This window comes from Carya illinoinensis, chromosome 2, assembly GCF_018687715.1.
Source record: "Carya illinoinensis cultivar Pawnee chromosome 2, C.illinoinensisPawnee_v1, whole genome shotgun sequence".
Lineage (NCBI taxonomy): Eukaryota > Viridiplantae > Streptophyta > Magnoliopsida > Fagales > Juglandaceae > Carya > Carya illinoinensis.
In genome coordinates this window covers 30,026,334-30,046,394 of record NC_056753.1, presented here as the reverse complement: position 1 = coordinate 30,046,394, position 20,061 = coordinate 30,026,334, and the positions used below count along the sequence as shown (strand labels likewise).

General features: G+C 34.5%; 2 protein-coding genes across 3 annotated transcripts; both read left to right on the top strand.

The window, feature by feature from the left end:
- Positions 1-95: 95 nt before the first annotated feature.
- LOC122300792 (integrin-linked protein kinase 1-like) lies at positions 96-6,335 on the top strand. Its single transcript, XM_043111681.1, has 12 exons — positions 96-822; positions 994-1,068; positions 1,153-1,260; positions 3,003-3,088; positions 3,759-3,879; positions 3,994-4,073; positions 4,221-4,283; positions 4,395-4,510; positions 4,915-5,000; positions 5,206-5,330; positions 5,407-5,538; positions 5,923-6,335. The coding sequence occupies exons 1-12, from the start codon at positions 394-396 to the stop codon at positions 5,927-5,929; spliced, it is 1,428 nt and encodes a 475-aa protein (XP_042967615.1). The 5' UTR covers positions 96-393; the 3' UTR covers positions 5,930-6,335.
- Positions 6,336-14,754: 8,419 nt separating this feature from the next.
- Positions 14,755-19,712, top strand: LOC122300790 (BTB/POZ and TAZ domain-containing protein 3-like). 2 transcript variants are annotated; one of them, XM_043111675.1, is made up of 7 exons: positions 14,755-14,969; positions 15,307-15,382; positions 16,184-16,570; positions 16,866-16,996; positions 17,105-17,411; positions 18,421-18,734; positions 19,387-19,712. In XM_043111675.1, exons 3-7 carry the CDS (start codon positions 16,229-16,231, stop codon positions 19,529-19,531), a joined length of 1,239 nt encoding a protein of 412 aa, XP_042967609.1. In that variant the 5' UTR covers positions 14,755-14,969; positions 15,307-15,382; positions 16,184-16,228; the 3' UTR covers positions 19,532-19,712. The 2 variants fall into 2 exon arrangements, with proteins under 2 accessions (XP_042967609.1, XP_042967610.1); XM_043111676.1 differs by lacking the exons at positions 14,755-14,969; positions 15,307-15,382 and adding an exon at positions 15,757-15,914.
- The last annotated feature ends 349 nt before the right edge of the window (positions 19,713-20,061 follow it).

Here is a 20,061-nt window from a genome sequence, read left to right as displayed (position 1 = left end):
TCTTTTTTTAATAACTAGTGCAGAGAACGAATTGTAAGATGAAAAACCGGAGGGGGTCGTTGCCGCGGTTTTTACGACGGAGTCCATGCGTACAGAAGTTATCAACGGCTTTTATTTCGCTCCATTGTGTGGAAGACAAAAGCTGATTCTCTCGCATCCCTCTCTCTTTCTCTCTCTCTCAAGCGACTCTTTCGGATCTTAATTTGATATTCACAAGCACACACTCGCAGAGAGGCCTCCTTCCATAGCTCGGCATCGAGAGCTCCCAAATCTGTCCTTGAGCTCTCGATCCCACCCAATTCAATTTCAACTACATGTAGCCGTCGTCTCCTCCTTCTCCTGTAATTATCGCATTTCAAAGAGAGAAGCTCTGACCATCGATTGGGGAGTAAAATGGAGAACCTAGCGAAGCAACTAAGACGGGGGATATCGCGGCAGTTGTCGACGGGGTCGATAAAAAGGACGCTGAGCCGGCAGTTCACGCGGCAGTCGTCGATGGACCCGAGGAGGAACAACCAGAGGTTCAGCTTCGGGAGACAGTCTTCGCTTGACCCTATTCGCCGGAGCCCCGGACAAGACTCCGCTATCGATCTGACGGTTCCGGAGAATCTCGACGCCACCATGCAGCTGCTGTTCATGGCGTGTAGAGGGGACGTCAAGGGTGTGGAGGATCTCCTCAACGAGGGGATCGACGTCAACAGCATCGACTTGGACGGGCGGACCGCGCTTCACATCACCGCCTGCGAAGGCCATGTCGAGGTCGCCAAGCTATTGCTCAGCAGGAAGGCCAACATCGATGCTCGTGATCGCTGGGGGAGTACGGTACGGCAATTCCCTTTCTTTCTTTCTTTTTTTAAATGAATTCTTCAACATATTGCTCCGCTTAGCGGTCCAATCGAGTGCCCAATTGAGAAAGATATTGCAATTAATGTCTACTTGGCTCTCTTTCCCTTCGAAATGGCGTTTACATGTAGTTCTCTTTTATCTGGTCAGGCAGCTGCCGACGCTAAGTACTACGGAAATACGGAAGTCTACAATATTCTAAAAGCCCGCGGAGCCAAAGCACCGGTAAGATATGAACGATTTCTCGTTTCTAGGTGAGGATTTATGCCTTTAAACATACTTATTAATTATTATTCTGTATACTTTTAGAAATCCACTAGGAAGACGCCAATGGCTGTTGCAAATCCTCGAGAAGTTCCAGAGTACGAGCTTAACCCACTAGAGCTTCAGATTCGGAAGAGTGATGGAATCTCGAAGGCACGGTTCTGTTCCCTTTACTAGCAGCTCAGTAGATCAATGTTATTTTGGAAAGGAAAAATATAGTTATATTTATGTACTAATATGTCCATTAATATGATGTGATTGGTTAAAAAGTAAATTTTATTAAAAATAGTATTAATTTAAATTTTAAGTATGAATAAATCAGAATCGGTATACAAATTAATACGCGACTGCACTTATATATAGCAAAACTCTTTTGAAAAATCATGCATAATAAACTCTAATTCATTCGAAAATTTATTGGAAGTTAATGTCCAAGTCTCTTATTTTGGAACTGGTTTCCCGTAATCGGAGATGCTTTGTACGAAACGCATATATGGTGAATCAATGGTGCATTTAGGCAACTCAAGTCTGGAGTGTTTGTTCTTACTTTTCACACTTTGGTGCGATCTCGGTAGAAAGCCGTGCATCATTGGTGTTATCTGTTGATGACTCATTAGCGTTTTTTGTCATTATATATTTGGACTCTTTGCACAAGTTTTTTTCTCCCTACTTTTTTTGTTTTTTTTGCTAACTTGTCAAGTGATTAAAGTATTGCCTAATGTGTTAGTTGTTGAGATGTCATATATTAAATCGAAGCTTGAGATACCCTATTTCTTTTGTCCGAGCCGTCTTATGTTTCACATGCCAGTGCTGATCTGTATTTTTTTCCTTTTTTTTTTTAATGATAATCGCAATGACCTGTCTTTCCGGTCAAAATAAATGATCATTATTGTTTGCTTTTTAATCAAGTAGGTTCTAGTTTTTTCGCAAGAAAAATATTCTTAAGAAATAACAGTAGACTTTAATATATCCTTATTTTTTTAAAAAAAAAATTAATATATCCTTATTTATACTTTATTTTCTTATTTGTTTACGATGAAATAAGGTGAAATAAAATATTTCGTGAAAAATTAAATATAATAATATTATTTTTTAACGATAAAATAAGATGAAATATTTTTTTGCAACAAAAATATTCTTAAGAAATAACAGTCAACTTTAATATATCCTTATTTATACTTTATTTTCTTATTTGGTTACAATGAAATAAGGTGAGATTAGATGTTTTGTTGAAAGTTAAATAAAATATAATTATAATATTATTTTTTAATATTATTTTTATTTTAAATTTTAAAAAAATTGAATTATTTATTATATTTTATGTGAGAGTTTAAGAAAATTATAATAATTATATGAGAGGAGATGAGATAGTTTGATTTTATATAACCAAACCAACTACACTGCATTTGTTGTTTCTTTGAAGACCACTAGACCAGTGATGGAGTGTGGACTTTTTAGTTTGATCCATAATGTATAACTTATTTCAGAGAAATCCTGCTTGAATATGTTTTTCAGAGTGACCTTTTGTATACTGCCGACTGCTGTGATGTAATTACTTGCTTATTCAAGATTATCATCAGTTATTCTCTCCGTGGATTGAAAATTTCTTTGTTATCGCTAATAACCCTTTTGCTAGTTTTATGATTATTATCTATGTTACCTTAAATTGAGAGATGAAACTGTTGACATGATTTTGCATCTGCAAATATGATTGTTTAGAGCTCAGTGAACTCCCTCCTCCGTTTTATCTCCCTAAATCTTTTATTATATGTTGTTTTACTTTTCAATCTCTTCCTTTTTATTAAGTGGTTTAGAAAGAACTGAGCTAACTATTTAATGCTTTGTCAAATATATTGTTAATTTATAGATGTCTTTGTTCGTCTAACCCTTTACAGGGAACATATCAAGTGGCTAAATGGAACGGTACTAAGGTTTCTGTAAAGATACTTGACAAGGACAGCTATTCGGACCCTGATAGCATGTATGTGTTCATCCAAAATTGAAGATTTTTTTATCCGTTTCTCTTCCTCCCCTTCTCCAAATGAATATAAAAATGCTTTTAGGACAATAATCTGAAGAAGGGGAATTGTACAGAGCCTTCACTTTTGGGCTATGGAACCGGTAGTTCTTTTATGTCTTCTTGGCATATAACAAAGTGCAAATATTGCCACATAATGTTCTTTCAGGAGTCATTTTTGGAGTTGAATTGATGTTTCGTTTCCCTTGTTCTCTTGCTCGGCATTGTTTGAGACATTCCAAGGAAGTTTTCCTCTTCTAACATCTTTTTGGTTGCTGGGATTTTCATTGATTTAATAACAACTTAGAGAACACTGTAGATTAATAAATCTCCTGATCTAACTGATTTTCACAATCTTCCACTTGGACTGATGGAATGTGTATTTTAAATCTCTGTACATATTACCGTTTTTAATTCTGTCACTAGTGCTTTAACCATCCAGTGTTACCGTATGTTGCTGGGTGAAGACAAAAATGGAGTAGACATTTTTGTTGTGTCAAACTATTGCAGTGTGGTTATTTATTTGGGTTTTGGTTCAGTAGCATTGTTGAATTTGTTGGTTCATAGATTTTTTTATTTAGTTATCCCATTAACACCTATTTTCATAATCAACCCAATTTATTTCTTTTAACAGAAATGCTTTCAAGCACGAGCTAACATTATTAGAAAAGGTCCGCCATCCTAACGTGCTTCAGTTTGTTGGAGCCGTTACGCAAAATATACCCATGATGATTGTTTCGGAGTATCATTCAAAAGTAAACAACTCTCTCTCTCTCTCTCTCTCTCTCTCTCTCTCTCTCTCTCTCTCTCTCTCTCTCTCTCTCTTCGAATTGAAATTGTCACTGCTAATATTGGAGGTGATATTTCAGGGCGACTTGGGAAATTATATTCAAAAGAAGGGGCGTCTGTCTCCATCCAAAGCTCTAAGATTTGCTCTTGATATCGCTAGGCATGTCTATCTTGCTGGAATTATATTTGAAAGATTTGTGGACATTGTCTTTTTCATTAGAAGAGTGACCCCCTGCTTCTTGCACACATCATAAACATATACATACTAACTAATGTTCTGGTATCTTGCTGAACTTCGCTTTACCAGGGGCATGAATTATCTTCATGAGTGTAAACCAGACCCAATTATCCACTGTGACTTAAAGCCAAAGTAAGGCAACCAAATTTCAAAAGTTGATCTGACGTACAGCAATTACCGACAGATTTTGATTTTTATTGTTTGAGATGTACTTTAATATTTTAAATTTTGGTAAGGTGCCAGAAATATTTTTCTGGATAATGGAGGTCAATTGAAAGTAGCCGGATTTGGTTTGATAAGATTGTCCAAAATTCAACCAGGCAAAGCAAAACTCGCGCAGCCTGGGGCTGACCGTTCAAGTAAGTTCTTGTATACACCGTATATCTTAACTCTTGAGTTTGATCTTTAATATATTCCAGTGAACATTACATGAACACAAGTAGAAAATTATATTTTATATTGACTCCTTTCAACTCTCACCTCCGTGTGACACCATGAATTTTTAGTGTGCAAAAAGAAGTGTAATTGCTATCTGTTGGATTTGGGAAGTTGTAACCAAAAATATATTTTCAAGTACTAAAAATCCTTGTAGCCTCATAGAGTAAATATTTTTGGGGTTCCAAAATTGACTATATTCATCTGTAGTCTTGTAAATTGAAGTGGTTTGATATTGCACATAGGATAATAACAATTAATTCCTTGTGAAACACAATGGATTACATTTACTATGTGCTCTAATAAGTTTTTTACTATATGATTGTAGACTTATGTATGGCACCTGAGGTTTACAAAGATGATTTGTTCGACAGAAGTGTGGATGTCTATTCTTTCAGTCTCATTTTATATGAGGTACTTTTTCACAGATTCTTGTATGCTAGCATGATTATTCTGTCATCACGTTAAGTAATTATAATTCGTTTCAAGTTGTTGAGATAACCTCCACTGTTATGGTTTTCTAATATCATAATAGTAGAGAATATAATTGGTTTGCATGTATCTTTATCGGCGGGATGCTCAATCTTGATCACTTATTCATGGATTTTTTTTTTCCCAGATGTTTGAGGGTATACAAGCTTTCCATCCCAAGTCTCCAGAAGAAGCTGCAAAAATAATGTGTTTGGATGGAAAAAGACCGCCTTTCAAGATCAAAGCAAGAAGTTATCCACCTGATCTAAAAGAGTAAGTTCGTTTTTGAGAAAACAAATGAAATTAATTTACTTCTTTTTTTGTTTTGCTTGATATTATGGATATGCAGGTTGATTGAGCAATGTTGGGATCAAGAAGCAGTTGCTAGGCCAACTTTTTCTGAGATAATTGTTCGGCTAGACAAAGTGGTAGCAAATTGCACAAAACAAGGATGGTTGAAAGACACTTTTAAGCTTCCTTGGTATGTTTCTTTTACCAATTTTCTATAGGAGGTAGTTTATTGTATCTGGTTGAAGAAATAGCCCGATAGGTAGAACTAACTTTCCACACCTATCAAAAAGTGAAGAAATCTTGGACATCTTAATGAATATTCATGTCTCCTTTGTCAATTTCCTGGTCATTTTCTGTCCTTGCACTTAGTGACATAGAATTTGAGCTTTTGAGACAGAAAAATACAGATATAACCGTATGGTTTGAGTGTGGTAGCATCATTCAGTTACTTTCATGAAAGTTGTAAACTCTAGTAGAATTTTAATGCACATTATTAGCTCACTTGTTATTCAAATTGCAAGGTTCTTTTCCCTTTGATTTCCCTGCTAAGATGAAATCATACAATTATATGCAGGATATAAGAGCGGGTCTCTCAGCAAATAATCAAAAACAAAAGGGAAAAAAGAGAGAGAGAGAGAAGGACAGATGACAAGGCACTCAGTTCGGCTGAAACGGGGAAAAAATCTATGGAGATTGAGGTGCTTCTCTTCGACTAGAAGTTTTGGAGTTTCGTGTTGTAACCTGTAACATTAGTATTTGTATACCTTTCAGAGTAGGAGATTGAGAGAGAGAGGTGGGGAAAAAAAAAACAATAAAGAAGAAGATGTTTTATCTCTTGTTCTTTGTCCTCTAAGGTGCGGGCAGAGTCCGTTTCCTTGTGTAATGTGTGAAAGACGTTTGCTTTAATTAGCACATCAATTCATGGGTGATTGAAGAATTGTTCGAAGATCATATATATACACCATTTTTTAGGAAGTACCTATGAAACGACTGAGTTTTATAGATTTGCTCCAAACAATTGATTTATCAGAGTTGGGGTCTGCGAAATTTGCATCAAGATTGCAGAAAACAACTCTAGGATTGATTCAAATTATGGGAACATAAAAGATATATATAACTTGAAATATGCAATGAATTAAAGAAGAATTAAACATCTTTGACTTCTTTGAGAAAATTTCTCAAGTACTCTTGGGATATAGATGATGTGATTATCAAAAAAATCTAATACCATTAAAATTGATTATATGAATGTTATTTCTAATGATACGACATCTTGTGATAGGAAAAGAATATTATGTGGTATAAGATAATTACTCTGCGTTACACTCAAGTTGAGATCCAAAATTCAAATAGTGTTGCTATGTTGGCACTTATTAGCATTTACTGTACATCTACGAGACTTGCATGCTTTAAGTCTATATTTATTTTTTTACAATGGATTTCATATTCTTTTTTAAAACCTCTAAAGATTTGCCCCGTGTTAGCACACTCTAATTCTAAGGCCTCATTTGGATGTTGATATGAGTTGATAAAATTGTGAATGATAATGAAATGGTTTGAGTTAAAATGTTTTATTGGATTTTGAGAAATGATCAAAAACAAGTTAAATAAAAATATTATAAAGTTAAAATATTGTTATAATATTATTTTTTAATATTATTTTTGTTTTAAATTTTAAAAAATTAATTTTTTTAATGTTTTGTTTGTAAGTTTGTGAAAATTGTAATGATTAGATAAAAAAATTAAATATTTAAAATTAAAAAATATTTATATTTAAGAGATGGCTATCCAAATAAGGCAAAAAGTCTAAAATTAGCCTATAAAAAATAATAGGACAAAGGCATCTATGCACCCTCCTACCTATAAAAGTCTAATTGATGCTCGTGTGAATAGGATTTGCAAAGTCTAATATATATATATATATATATGCATGTATGTATATATTAACGTAAGTTAAAAAACTCTCCCTTCTCTCTAGAAACAAGCTTAAGGAAACCGTTAGAGGGACCTCCCCTCTCTCTTTTCCATTTAGCCCTAGGGTGGTTTTTTTCAGGATTGTTTTGCTTTTCAGTTTGTTAATAAAAGTTGTTGGTCGTAATTCTGATGGGATGAATGGCCATTACCAAGCCTGGTTCCTGAGTCCTTAACCACTATTAATCACGCAGTTGGGTGGTGAGAATTTACACGACAGCAGTGGAGGACCTCGGTTTCGTATGGCCATGGTTTTGGGTGGTTTGATAACCCATGACCCAGTCTAGTGTCCCTGACCATTTTTGCTGGGAGGCATTAGCTCTCAGACGTATAAAATGAAGACATGAATGCTTGAGAGGTGCATGTGGGGATGAGCTGATGGTTTGGAGTTAGTTGCAAAAAGAATGGTCTGCTGAGGGGACGGTTTTGGAGGATTTACGATGTGACGCCCTCAATTCTCACGTATGGACACATGGAAATCGAAGCGTCGGGATGATGACAACACAGGTCACCATCCTATCGCCAAGTACCAAGTGTGTGGACATGCAACAAGTGTACAATAAAAACACGCAACGAATAATAAAAGTCTTATAACTAAGTACCAGAATTTTTTTGTTTAATACAAATCCGTTTAAACCACACATAATAAAATCTTACAAGTCCCAAATATCATTTCAAAACCAAACTACAAGGCATAAAAACTCCAAATTAAAACTCTGGCGGAGCCACCTCCTCCTTCTCCTTGACATTTGTATTAAAATCTACGATACCAAAATGGTGCCGCAGGTAAGTAACATTCCAAACGTCACAAGATAAAAATATATTAAACTCAACAATATGCATGAAAGAATGACAAATGCACATATCCTATAAATCCACATTTTTCCACGCCCGCCAAAAATCTCATTTAGCCCTAAAAACGTATTACCTTCCAACTCACGGCAAAAGTCTCATTTGGCCCAAATCCAAATTCAATTTAATATCCAATTATCCGAATGCACCATGACCTCCCCTAGGGGTCATCTGCACACCCTGGCTCCCATCGTCACACCACGAGTAACGACCATGCGTGTGACTTCGTAACGATTGATGTCCAGTTTCACGCCCCACGTGTATGTAGCCAAACATCCTCTACCTTTCGCCAGCAAAGGGCCACGGAGTCGGTACGAGAGCATTACCATCCCACCTGCTCTCGTTGTCGCCCCTAGCTTTTCTCAATTTCATACATGCACATGAATACACCATGCAATGCACACCTCAAGACACAATTTATCCAACAAAACTCAACATCAACAATAAACAAACAACTCCGTCCTCAATCCATCTGACCCCCGATTCCTCAGACTCAGTTCAGAAAAATCAACCAATCAATGAATTTATTGTAAAAGTAATAATATATTTAAATCTAAAGTAGAATTTGAAAAATATTTACAGCGCTATATGATAATTTTCGAATGATCAAAGAGCTGCAAACGGCAGAAAAAAAACAACGTAACAGTATAAAATACACTGTAGCCGTGGGTTGTAAAATACTCACTTTTGAACGGGGACAAACCAAGACTTGGGATTGATAGGGAATGGTCTAAAGGTGTTTATGGAACTAATGGAAGTGACAGTTGGCCGTGGGTGGCAGTGGAAGTGAAAAACAGCAAAAACAAGGATGAGCTCGTAGGAGCTGCTCCGACAACGGATCGGAGCTAGAAATGGGTGGTTTAGGACGGCAAGAGGTAGGTGATGAAGTGGTGAAAAGATGAAAAGATGGTGGAATGACGGCGGCGGAAAAGCACAAAAATCGTGCGACTTGGAGGAGCTCGTGGCGGCTAACGGTGGCTCAGATGGAGGTGAAATTTGGTGGGGAGGTGCGCCGGCCGGAGGGAAAGATTTTTGGGTGGGTGGTGTTGACCACGTCGCCGATGAGCGGCTATGCTGGGTGGCAGAAGGCAAACAGCGATAGAGAGAGAGAGAGAGAGAGAGAGAGAGAGAGAGAGAGAGAGAGAGAGAGAGAGAGAGAGAGAGAGAGAGAGAGAGAGAGAGAGAGAGAGAGAGAGAGAGAGAGAGAGAGAGAGAGAGAGAGAGAGAGGAGAAACGGAAAGGAGAAGAAAGAAAAGAAAGAAGGAAGAAAAGAAAGAAAAGAGAAAAAAAAATATGGGGAAAAGAAATGAGATCCAATCCTCACCTCTAGAGTCCAGAAACTGATCTGACGAAAACAATTTTAAAAACTATAAAATGATTAAATTAATTTAAATATCACATCAAGCTAAAATATAATAAATAATTAGTAACAACTAACAACTAAATTTTAAATCAAAAAATAAACTAAAATAAATTACACATCAATTTAAATTCAAAACGATAATAATATTAAGAAAGCTCTATAAAACAAATATTACAACTAAATAAATCTAATTAAAATACAATAATTTAAAATAAAAGAACTAATATTTTAATTAAATTAAAGTACTCTTTCAATGAAAATACACGTAAAAACGGGGTATCACATACGACAGGAGCGGGGTCAGCGCGGCTTGCTATCGGAGGCGAAGATTTGCATGTGGGTTTGGGATGAATTTCGGTGAGGATAAGGGACTTTGTTTCATCCATGGAAAACAGAGGAGGTTTTCGGTTTGCATGCCATCGTGCATGGGGGGATAAGGCTATTTTCAGGGGTGGAGCTTGGCTGTGGCTCATGGTGGATTTTCTCTTGGATGGTGGTTGGGGAAGGGGTGATGGTGACAGTGCATTCAACTTCTTTTGGTTTCAGTTTCCTGTCTCGTTCTTTTTTAGTCTAGACCTAGTTATGTTGTGGGGTAGTTTTTTTTTCTGTTTGGTTTCTTCCAAGTTGTAATAATGGTGTGGTTACGGTGAGGCCGTCCAACTTGGTATGGTTAGTTTTTTGGTCTCTATTTTTCGGTGTTTAACTTGGTCTGCTTAATTTTGGGTGTTTCAGTTTAGGCTGGAAATAAGGGCCACCGATGGCTGTGTTATAGAGTTGAGTTTTTCGGTGGCAAGTTGGTTTTCGGTGGCAGTAGTTCTTTCTTGAGACATCCTTCCGCTTTGTCATGTATGCCGCATGCTTGTTGTTTCGAGTTAGCTGCAAGTCGAGGCAGAAGGTAGAGCGGGTTGGGGCAATATGGATAGCAGGAATGGTGGAGGACAAAGTGGGGAGCTGCCAGTACAAGTGGACTTAAACGTGTTCTCGTGGTGAGAGAAAGTGAATGGTATAGTGGATGAAATGTGCAGTCAGTGGATGTGCCGGTGGAGAGCATAGTATTTTTTCTTTTATTTTTATCTTTTGTTATGAAAATAAATTGAAATAGGCAATTCCATTTTTTCTTTGGAGGAGAATGGTAGTGAGTCTCTATCATTCTTTGAAAGATGAGGGTGGAAAATCCCCCTCCTCCTTTAGATAGTGGGGGTGAAATATTTTGTTTTCTCATAAACAAGTCAAGATGGACATTTCTATTTTTACAGAGTCTCGCATCTCAGAAAGACTGTCATTAGAGAGTTTTAGAAATTTTTAGACAATGTCCAACACAATGAAAGTTGTGTGCAAGGGGAGCTTATAACCGCAGTTGGCTTGTAATCGAGATTTGTACTCAGATTTATTAATCACAGTTTTAATTTTTTTCATTCATTCATGAATTAAAGTCTATTTAAAAAAGAAAAAAAAAAACTTAAACTAGAATCCAAAGCCAATATTTGAAAAAAAAAATGCTTAGTCGTCCTCCAAATGTATCCCCAAAGTAGTTCATGTGCATTTTGTCTTTTTATATATTTTTTTATTTTTTTAATTGTTTATAAAAATTACACTAAAAAGTTGTGTTTATTTCTTGTAACATTTACGATTAGAATAATAAGATAGTTTTAGATGAAAGTTAAATAAAATATTTTTAAAATATAATTTTTTTAATATTTAAAAATTTTAAATTTTTTATTATATTTTATATGAAAATTTAAAAAAATTATAATAATAAGATGATATTAAATAAAATAAAATTAAATAAAATAAAACACTTTTACCCTTAAAGATGCTTTAAAAACAAAAACAAAATACACCGCATGACAATTTTGGGTACACATTCCAAAGACGAATCACCCTATCCTAAATACGGATCTCCCCATAGCCATTAAAAGTGAAAACCCAACCACTAAAACACTCAATTTTAAAAGGGTAGCACTATAGTTATAGAGAATTTTTTAAATATAAAAAATTTATAACATTATTAAAAGATATTTTTAATTATTAAATAAAAAAAATGTCGAGATATACTTATCAAATATTTATATTTTATTTGATTACATAGTTTAGATAAAATATTTTAATAAAATTTGAATAAAATATTATTTTAATATTAATTTTATTTTAAAATTTAAAAAAATTATTTATTATAATTTTTTATAAAAATTTAAAATAATTATAATAATTATGTATAATTTTACGTAATCAAAATAGTATTTGTTATTTTCTATTTTAAAAAATAAAGATTCTCCTAATGATTAATCTCACGGAAAATTTATGAATATTCTTTGAACCGTGTTTCAGGGCCCCACCACCTGAGTCACGTGGGATCCACCTCCACGTCAGATCATTCCCATGCCACCGTCACTTTATGTCTTTTCGTCGCCGACCCATGCACTCTCTCTCACATCAGTCTATCAACAACTCCACGTGTCTATCAGCAGTTTGTTGTCAGATTTTTGCGAACTTCTATATCTCGTGTCGCCGTACAGTCGCCGTCACAAGTCGCAAAAACCGCTTTTTATAGTATGTATCATCTCTTCAGTCTTCTCATTTGCTTTATCTAATCAAATCGTCTCGTGATTGAACTTCACAAATATCGGATGATGGACAATAAACTATGGTTAATTATTAAGCTCTAGGATCAATAAAAAAAACTTAAAAATCTTATTTATTATTGGTTTAACTATTATGGAATAATTATTTTCTTGTTGTCCAGATGACTAACACAAGAGAGGGGGTGAATTGAGTTGTATAAAAAAAACAACAATTATAAATCAAATATATAATATAAAATATAAACAAAATATAAAATAACAATAAATATAAAGAGTAAGGGTAAGAGAGAAGCAAACTCAGTATGTTAACGAGGTTCGGCCCCACTGCCTACGTCCTCGCCTCAAGCTACCCCTTGAGGATTCCCAAATTCACTATTCAACCTCCTTCAGGTGGAGATAGAAACCTATTACACCTTTGAACAATACCACTACAAAGGATCCGTGTAGAACACCCTCTACACTTGCAATCACCTTACACGTGGTGATTCAACTATTCCCCGTGTAGAATACTTTCTACACACACAAGGGTTATACACACCCTTTTTCTGATACAAGAGCTGATAGTGGGTAGGTTATCAGAAAACACTCCTCAATGAGTGAAATAAGAACAATACAGCGCAAACTATATCTCTCAAAATGAACAAGGATTAAGGCTCAATGCTTAGAGAAGAGAGAATGAAAGCTTTAAATGAATGTTGTATGCTCTTGATGTTGTGAATGTGAAACTCTCAAATGATCTATTTATAGGCATATGAGACTTCATATTCAAATTTAAAAAGATTCACATGTCAAAGACAACATCATTCACTTTTTCAAAAAATTCAAATAAAAGGTTCTTCTTTTTCAATTGTCAAAGACAACATCATTCACTTTTTCAAAAAAATCAAACCTAATCTTTTACTTTTGGCATATGACAAAATGAGCACACTTTCATTTTCAAAAAAAAATTCAAACCTAATCTTTTACTTTTTGCATATGACAAAATGAGCACACCTTCCTTTTCAAAAATTTCAAATCTAATCTTTTACTTTTTGTATAAGTCTAAAAAAGCATCAATCACTTTTAAAAATATTCAAATAAAACATGCACATGTGAAAAATGTATTTTAATGCTTTATGATAAAATATTAATTTTGAGCATTAATCCTAATTTTGAATTTTGAAGAGATTTACAATATTACTCTATAATTTTAATGTGAACTTGTTCCCTTCTTGTTCATGTTTGTTTCCTTGATGTGCTTGACTCCATTGTGTAGACAACTTGATCTTCAGACTTCTTCATTCTTTGAATTCATTTGTTATCATCAAAATCCATGTGTAAATATATAATTACACAAAACTTAAAATCTTGAGTTCAACATTTCTAAAGCGTCATCACATAATTAAAAAATAAAATTAATAATTCATTTAATATCACATTAAAAAGATAAAAATAATAATGATTAAAATTGTGAAATTAAATAATAAATAATACTTCTCCACCAAATAAAATGTGAACACATGACTAAATAGTCTTGTTTGATTTTTGGAAGGTTCTGTTTAGATGTTAAAAGTATTTCAAATTATTTATAAATAATAGTAAAATAGTTTATGAATAATTATAAAATAATAATGAATAGTTTATAAATAATAGTGATCTGTTTGTAAATATTAATAAATTATTTATAAATAATAGTGAAATAATTTAAAAATATTTATATTTCTAAAAACAACCTTAAATTACGACAGTTTATACAGGTGGGTTCAATTATGTGCAAACCATTAATGAGATAAGTAATTCTACATATAATTGTAAAGTGTATAAGTATCGTGTAATCATTTTTAAAAAAAGTGTGACCCACTGTTATGAAATTAATTTTTTCATGTGGATCTCATATTTACTCACTTTTTTATAAAGAGATTGCGAAGCAGTTGCATATTCTATAACTATAAACATCATTTCTTACTTTTTATTAATTTTAACTGTAAAACTAATTTTAAATATCATATTTAACTTTAAATTCGTTTGAAATCTAGATTGCAAGTAGGTAACATAAGATCTTATCAATAATCAATTTATTTGTTTTTATAGATAAAAGGGATATGAGGAAATAATTGGAGATGATCTTTTTTATCTAAACGTGACTGCGAATACTAATAATTTAAAATAAATTTATCTAGACAACTTTTGTCAAGTTCTTTTGTAAAAAATATATATATACTGAAAAAGTGTATAAAAATCTCTTTTTTTAGTGAGATCTAATTTTTAATAGTGATACTGACATGAAAGGTTTATATAAAAATAATCTTATAAATTAATATAGATTTATGCGATTTATTAGATTTATTTTATAATAAAAATTTATATTAAATTATATTAATTTATAAAATTATTTTTATATTATACCTTTATAATTAGAATATTATTTTTTTTATAAAGAATCCACACAAAATTATCAATTTGAAAGTTGTAATTAAGATTAATTATAGTAAAATTGGTGCATGTCAAATCATTTTGAAGTAAGAAAAAATTATTAAGTCATAATTAATTTTTTTAATAATTTATTTATTTATTTATTAAATAGTTGAATATATCGTGAGAAAGCTGAAAGCCTATTTTTTTCCCTCGGCCACCCCCAATAACTAACGAACACAGTACTAAACGTTCCCTCCTGTTTTAGACGCACGTCTTTTCCCCTGTCCCTCTACCTGTCTCCGTTTGTCTCTCTCTACATATCATCTGCTTGCTCCCGTCTGAACTCTTTAGAGAAAGAAGTTCATATTCTTACGGCCAACCCTTTTTCATACATTTCCCAAAGGAGTTTTGATCCGACAAAAAGGCTTCCGACAATCACTTAGCCGCTTTTTGACTAAGGTAAGGTACCTCCAGCTGATACAACTTCGTTTCCTTTCTTCTTTCTGATTTTTTAAAACCCAAAGTACTCTATCATTTTGAAGCAATTTTAATGGATGTTTCCACTTTCCAGGTTTCTCTCTCTCTCTCTCTAAAGAATATATTCCATTTTTTCAATTATTCTAGCGAAGGATGCCCAAGAAGAAAGAAGAAAAAGATAGTTTCTCCAAAAAAGGATTTTTTCCCCTCTTTTTTTTTTTTTTCTTTGTTTTGGAAATGGAATATTTGTCGTTATTTGGGGAACGGGATTGTGTTACTCTAATATTATTCTTATAGTTATTCTTAATTTATTTTTCAGGTTCTTTAGCTCTACACGATAGAAGTTCGAGAAAAACCGCGCAAATCTCGATTTTTTCCTGTGAAGATTTGCGAAGGTAACTCTCTCTCTCACTAGATGTTTGATTGCTGCGAAACCGTTTGAAAGCAAACTTGTGTGTAGGTGACCGACTTTTTTTTTTATCTCTGTTCTTATTTATTCATTTATGTTTCTGTAATATTTTATTTTCCACCACGTATCCTTTTGCTTGGTGCGCGTGCGGACTTTGGCTTCAATTTGGGATTTTATAGTTTTTTTTTTTTGTGGAGGGGTATGCTTTCACGAATAATTTTTAACACGTTTAGTCTATGACTGTACTGGATACATTTCGGAATTAGTGCCCATTCCAATGTCAAGATCTGCGTGAAGACATTCATTAAACGTATTTATTGTAGTTTTCGGTAATGTATCCAGTTTGGTTTGGGTAGCAGCTTGGAGATGTCCAGGCTGATGGGTTTATGTTTTCTTGGTATTGGTTTTTGTGGGCATGGAAGAAAGAAATCTATAACCCCAAAGCAAAGCAACTTTGTGAATATTGGGCAAGTCACAAAGGAAAGGAGGACTTGTTCAGTCGATTCTTTTCCTGTTTGGTAATATAGGGGTTTCTGTTTTGTTTAGTACTTGTATTTATTTCATATTCCTTCTCAAGAAGAAGTTTGACGTTATGGTGCAACCCGGAGATACCCTATAGGCAATGATCTATATATGTAGATTAGTTTGAGAGATATTTCGTATTGCATTAATTATCACCGTTCATAAGTCTTCTTTATTTGGTGAATTTTCTTTTAATACCATTTTTTACTGTAGCTCTCTTACTGTTAATTAGAGGTCCCTCAGTCTCTTTTTGTTTTGTTTGCAGATCTTTGATCTAAATTTGATTGTACCAAAAATACTATATTAGTTTATGGCTTCAGCCAATCATGACTCTCCCTGGCCGTCTTCGAGTGGTGAATCCTTCTGTGGATCTTTTAATATACACCTAGAGGAAGATAATCCAGCTGATATTTTACCTGTGTTGGAAGTTCCATCCACTTCTGTATCCTCTAAATGTCATATTCCAAAACCACCACCTTTTCCTGTCAAATCCTGTACTAGAATCAAACTTTCCAATAGGATTTCAGACTGTAGCTCTATCCCAAAGGAAACAAAAGATACATGGGACAAACTTTTCAAGGAAGGATATGGCTCAGATGTGTTTGTTATTACAGAGGACAAATCACATATTCAGGCTCATTCCTGTGTCCTGGTGAGTTAACGGAACTGCACTTTCCTTCTGACTAAATTGGAGTTGGCCAATTTCAATTGTAGACCTTCGTCTTTTGAAGTTCTCACTTGAAAATATTATCGAAACAAACAAAAAAAAAAGATCTGCCTTTTCAATTTCTAAAATAGGCATTATGACACAGGCAATGGGACTATTGAAAATTGGAAAATATAATTTAATCACTTTTGAGTTCCTGGAAATATTTATTTGGCTGCTGATCAGGGTAATTGAAGAGGGATGGACCTAAGGCTAATTAATTGTATTTTTCATTTTGCAGAGTGCAGTATCCCCAGTGCTGGCGAATATTCTGCAGCAAGCAAAAGTTAAGAATGGTATGAGATACATAAAGGTTCTTGGGGTGCCTCACCAAGCTGTCTATGCTTTCATTCGTTTTCTCTACTCATCCTGGTATGTTGGATATGTCCTCTTCCATCTGTCTGCATTCCCATTTCACTCCCAGGTAAATTCTGGCTGAAGTTCTTAGAACGGTTTCTTCTTACAATATCCTAATGCCAGCTATGAAGAGGAAGCGGTGAAGCAGCATGTTCTCCATTTGTTGGCTTTGTCACACTCCTATTCAATTCCATCGCTGAAAAGAGTTTGTATATATGTTCTGGAGCAGGGCTGGCTGACCAAAGAAAACGTTATAGACGTGCTTCAATTGGCAAGGAACTGTGATGCACCTCGGCTCTCCTTCATTTGCGTTCGTACTATTATTGGGGACTTCAAAACTATAGCTTCAACTGAAGGCTGGAAAGTAATGAAGCGTGCTAATCCTGCACTCGAACAAGAACTTCTTGAGTGCGTTGTTGAGGCAGATTGTGTAAGTCAGTTCCTATTCTCTTTTCAAACCTAGTTATTTTATTTCTGTACTCATGAAAAGAAGATGTGCGAAAGTTGTATGAAATCTGCATCTATCATGAAGAAGGCATAGAAACATTATGAAAATCTTATATGCACTTAATTTTTCTATAATTTTGTCTGATTTAATAATTTTTCTATAATTTTGTCTGATTTAATTATCTATTAAAATTCAAACCAGCAAAGGCAACATGGAAAGCTTTTGCGCTGAGTATGTGGTAGATGCCCGCTCAAATAGGCTTGGCAACATGGTAACTTCTTGGCTAATTATCTATATAGCTTTGGGTTGGGGAAAAAACCCCCTCTTTAGTATCCAATAGTTGGAATCTGCCAAAGATATCCCTGCAGTGGAATATCTACAGTCCTAGTGAGACAAAATATTGCTTATAATTATGCCTTTAAACCTATATCTTAGAGTTTTATGTTAGATTAATACTATACAAAAACATACCTTTTTTCGCCCTGAATACGCTACTACTCTGAATACAATCTGAGGCTCTTTTATTTTAATTTATGTGATTTTAATCGGATTTGGTGACTCCTGTTGTTGTGATCTTATTGACTTTTTCTTGAAAAATGTATAAATCTCATTGCAGAGCTGTGTTTCATCACATTGTAATATGGAAGGTTATTTCAATCATTTCGCTTTCCCTGGAAACCCTTTACCTTTCTGTTTTTTGAATGCTGAAAATGCTATGATCCTGGCAATCATGTTCTAGACTTTTCTTTCCCACAAATCTTTCTCTTTGGCTAGCCAGTGTAATAGCTGCTGTAATTCCTGACAGCATTTTATTGTGTTCTTGTGTTCTAGCCTCAGGTTAATACAAGTGCACATGAAAAGTAGGAATTAATTAATAGGTTTTTGACCAAAGATTCGATCGGGTGATGTTTTTATCAATTTATTCTATGTTCAGTCCTTTAGATTTACCTCCAAAATTAGGATCTTAGTTTCAATAGTTTTTTTTTTTCAGAGAAAGCAAGAGCGGTTGAAGAAAATTGAAGAGAAAAAGGTATACTTGCAACTGAATGAGGCGATGGAAGCCCTCCTTCACATATGCAAGGATGGGTGTAGAACAATAGGGCCTCGTGACAAGGTGCTGAAAGGAAGCCAGGTTGCTTGTCGTTTCCCAGCTTGCAAAGGGCTTGAGATGTTAGTCCGTCATTTTTCTAGTTGTAAGACACGGATTCCGGGTGGCTGTGCTCACTGTAAACGTATGTGGCAGCTGCTTGAATTGCATTCTCGCATGTGCAATGAGCCTGATTATTGCAAGGTCGCTCTTTGTAGGTAAGCATGAAACTTTCATCCCTAGCTCTATACCCTTCACCGTTTGGGGAAATAAATTAGAATGTATTAATTGAAAGGATATAAATTAGCTTAAGTCAATTTCTAAGCTATTGATATTATAACAATGTTTTTCCAATCTAAGCTGGTGAATGCTAGTTCAGTGAGTTAGGTGATGCTTAGTTGGCATTAACTTGATGGCTTGGCAACTAGTTGACACTTTTTGCCTTCACTTGCTCCTATGAAAAATATCAAAGGTCCCGATCTATGAATCTAAGCTGGAAATGTGAATTCAGTTTGGTAGGTGATGTTTAGATGGCATTAAATTGATGACTTGATTACTTACCAAATTCTTACTAGCACAGTATCTAGGCAGTAAAATTTGCTCTGATTCAAACATAATTTGAAATGATACACCCCACGAGTTGAACAAATCTCCCCCCGGGGGGGGGGGGGGGGGGGGGGGGTGGGTTCAGTCTGTATTTTAGAGTCCTACTTTGAATTTGGAACGCAGCATAGTACCAACACTCGGCAGAATTCTAATCTTAGTTCTGTTAATCTTGAGTGAACGATGTGAGCTAAGGGATGTTGTTTTAGTAACATATTCTCTCTCTCTCTCTCTCTCTCTCTCTCTCTCTCTCTCTCTTCCTTCTAGGCATTTCAAGGAAAAAATGCAGCAGCAGACCAAGAAAGATGAAGCTAGATGGAAACTGTTGGTGAGTAGAGTGATAGCAGCAAAGAAGTCACTGCTATCATCTCAGGTTAGTGCTCAGGTTCATTGTGACCCCCCTCCTTGCTGAATACACCTTGTATACTCACAGGAATGTGAGGGTTATAATTTCATTACCTCTGTGCTTTATTTGAGGAAAATAATTGATGTGACTGAGCTCATGCTCCCTGCCTTTATAAGAAATGGTAAGAATCTGTGAGCCATTCAGACAGATTAGTGAAATTCTTTGAATGGAGTGTCTGGTTTGATTACATGTCTGTTCAATAATGTTAAATTTTATGGAATATGATGCATACCCACTGGCCATTTCTCCAAGTACATCATGTTTGCCAAGATGTACATTCGAGCAGGATTTAATAAATTAATCCAGAATAGTTGGGAAAAATTCGCTTCTTTGATGAAGTTAAAAATTTAAAAACTTCCTTTAACGTTGATGCAATTTAATAACAAGATAAATGATTTGTCTACACACAACTCAGAAGTCTTATACAAGAATACAAGAAAGTTTACAAATTGAAGTGAGATGTAATATGATTCAGCAAATTGTAAAATTACTTTTGTTGTAAAGTAAATCTAGAATATTACACTTTGCATAGAATT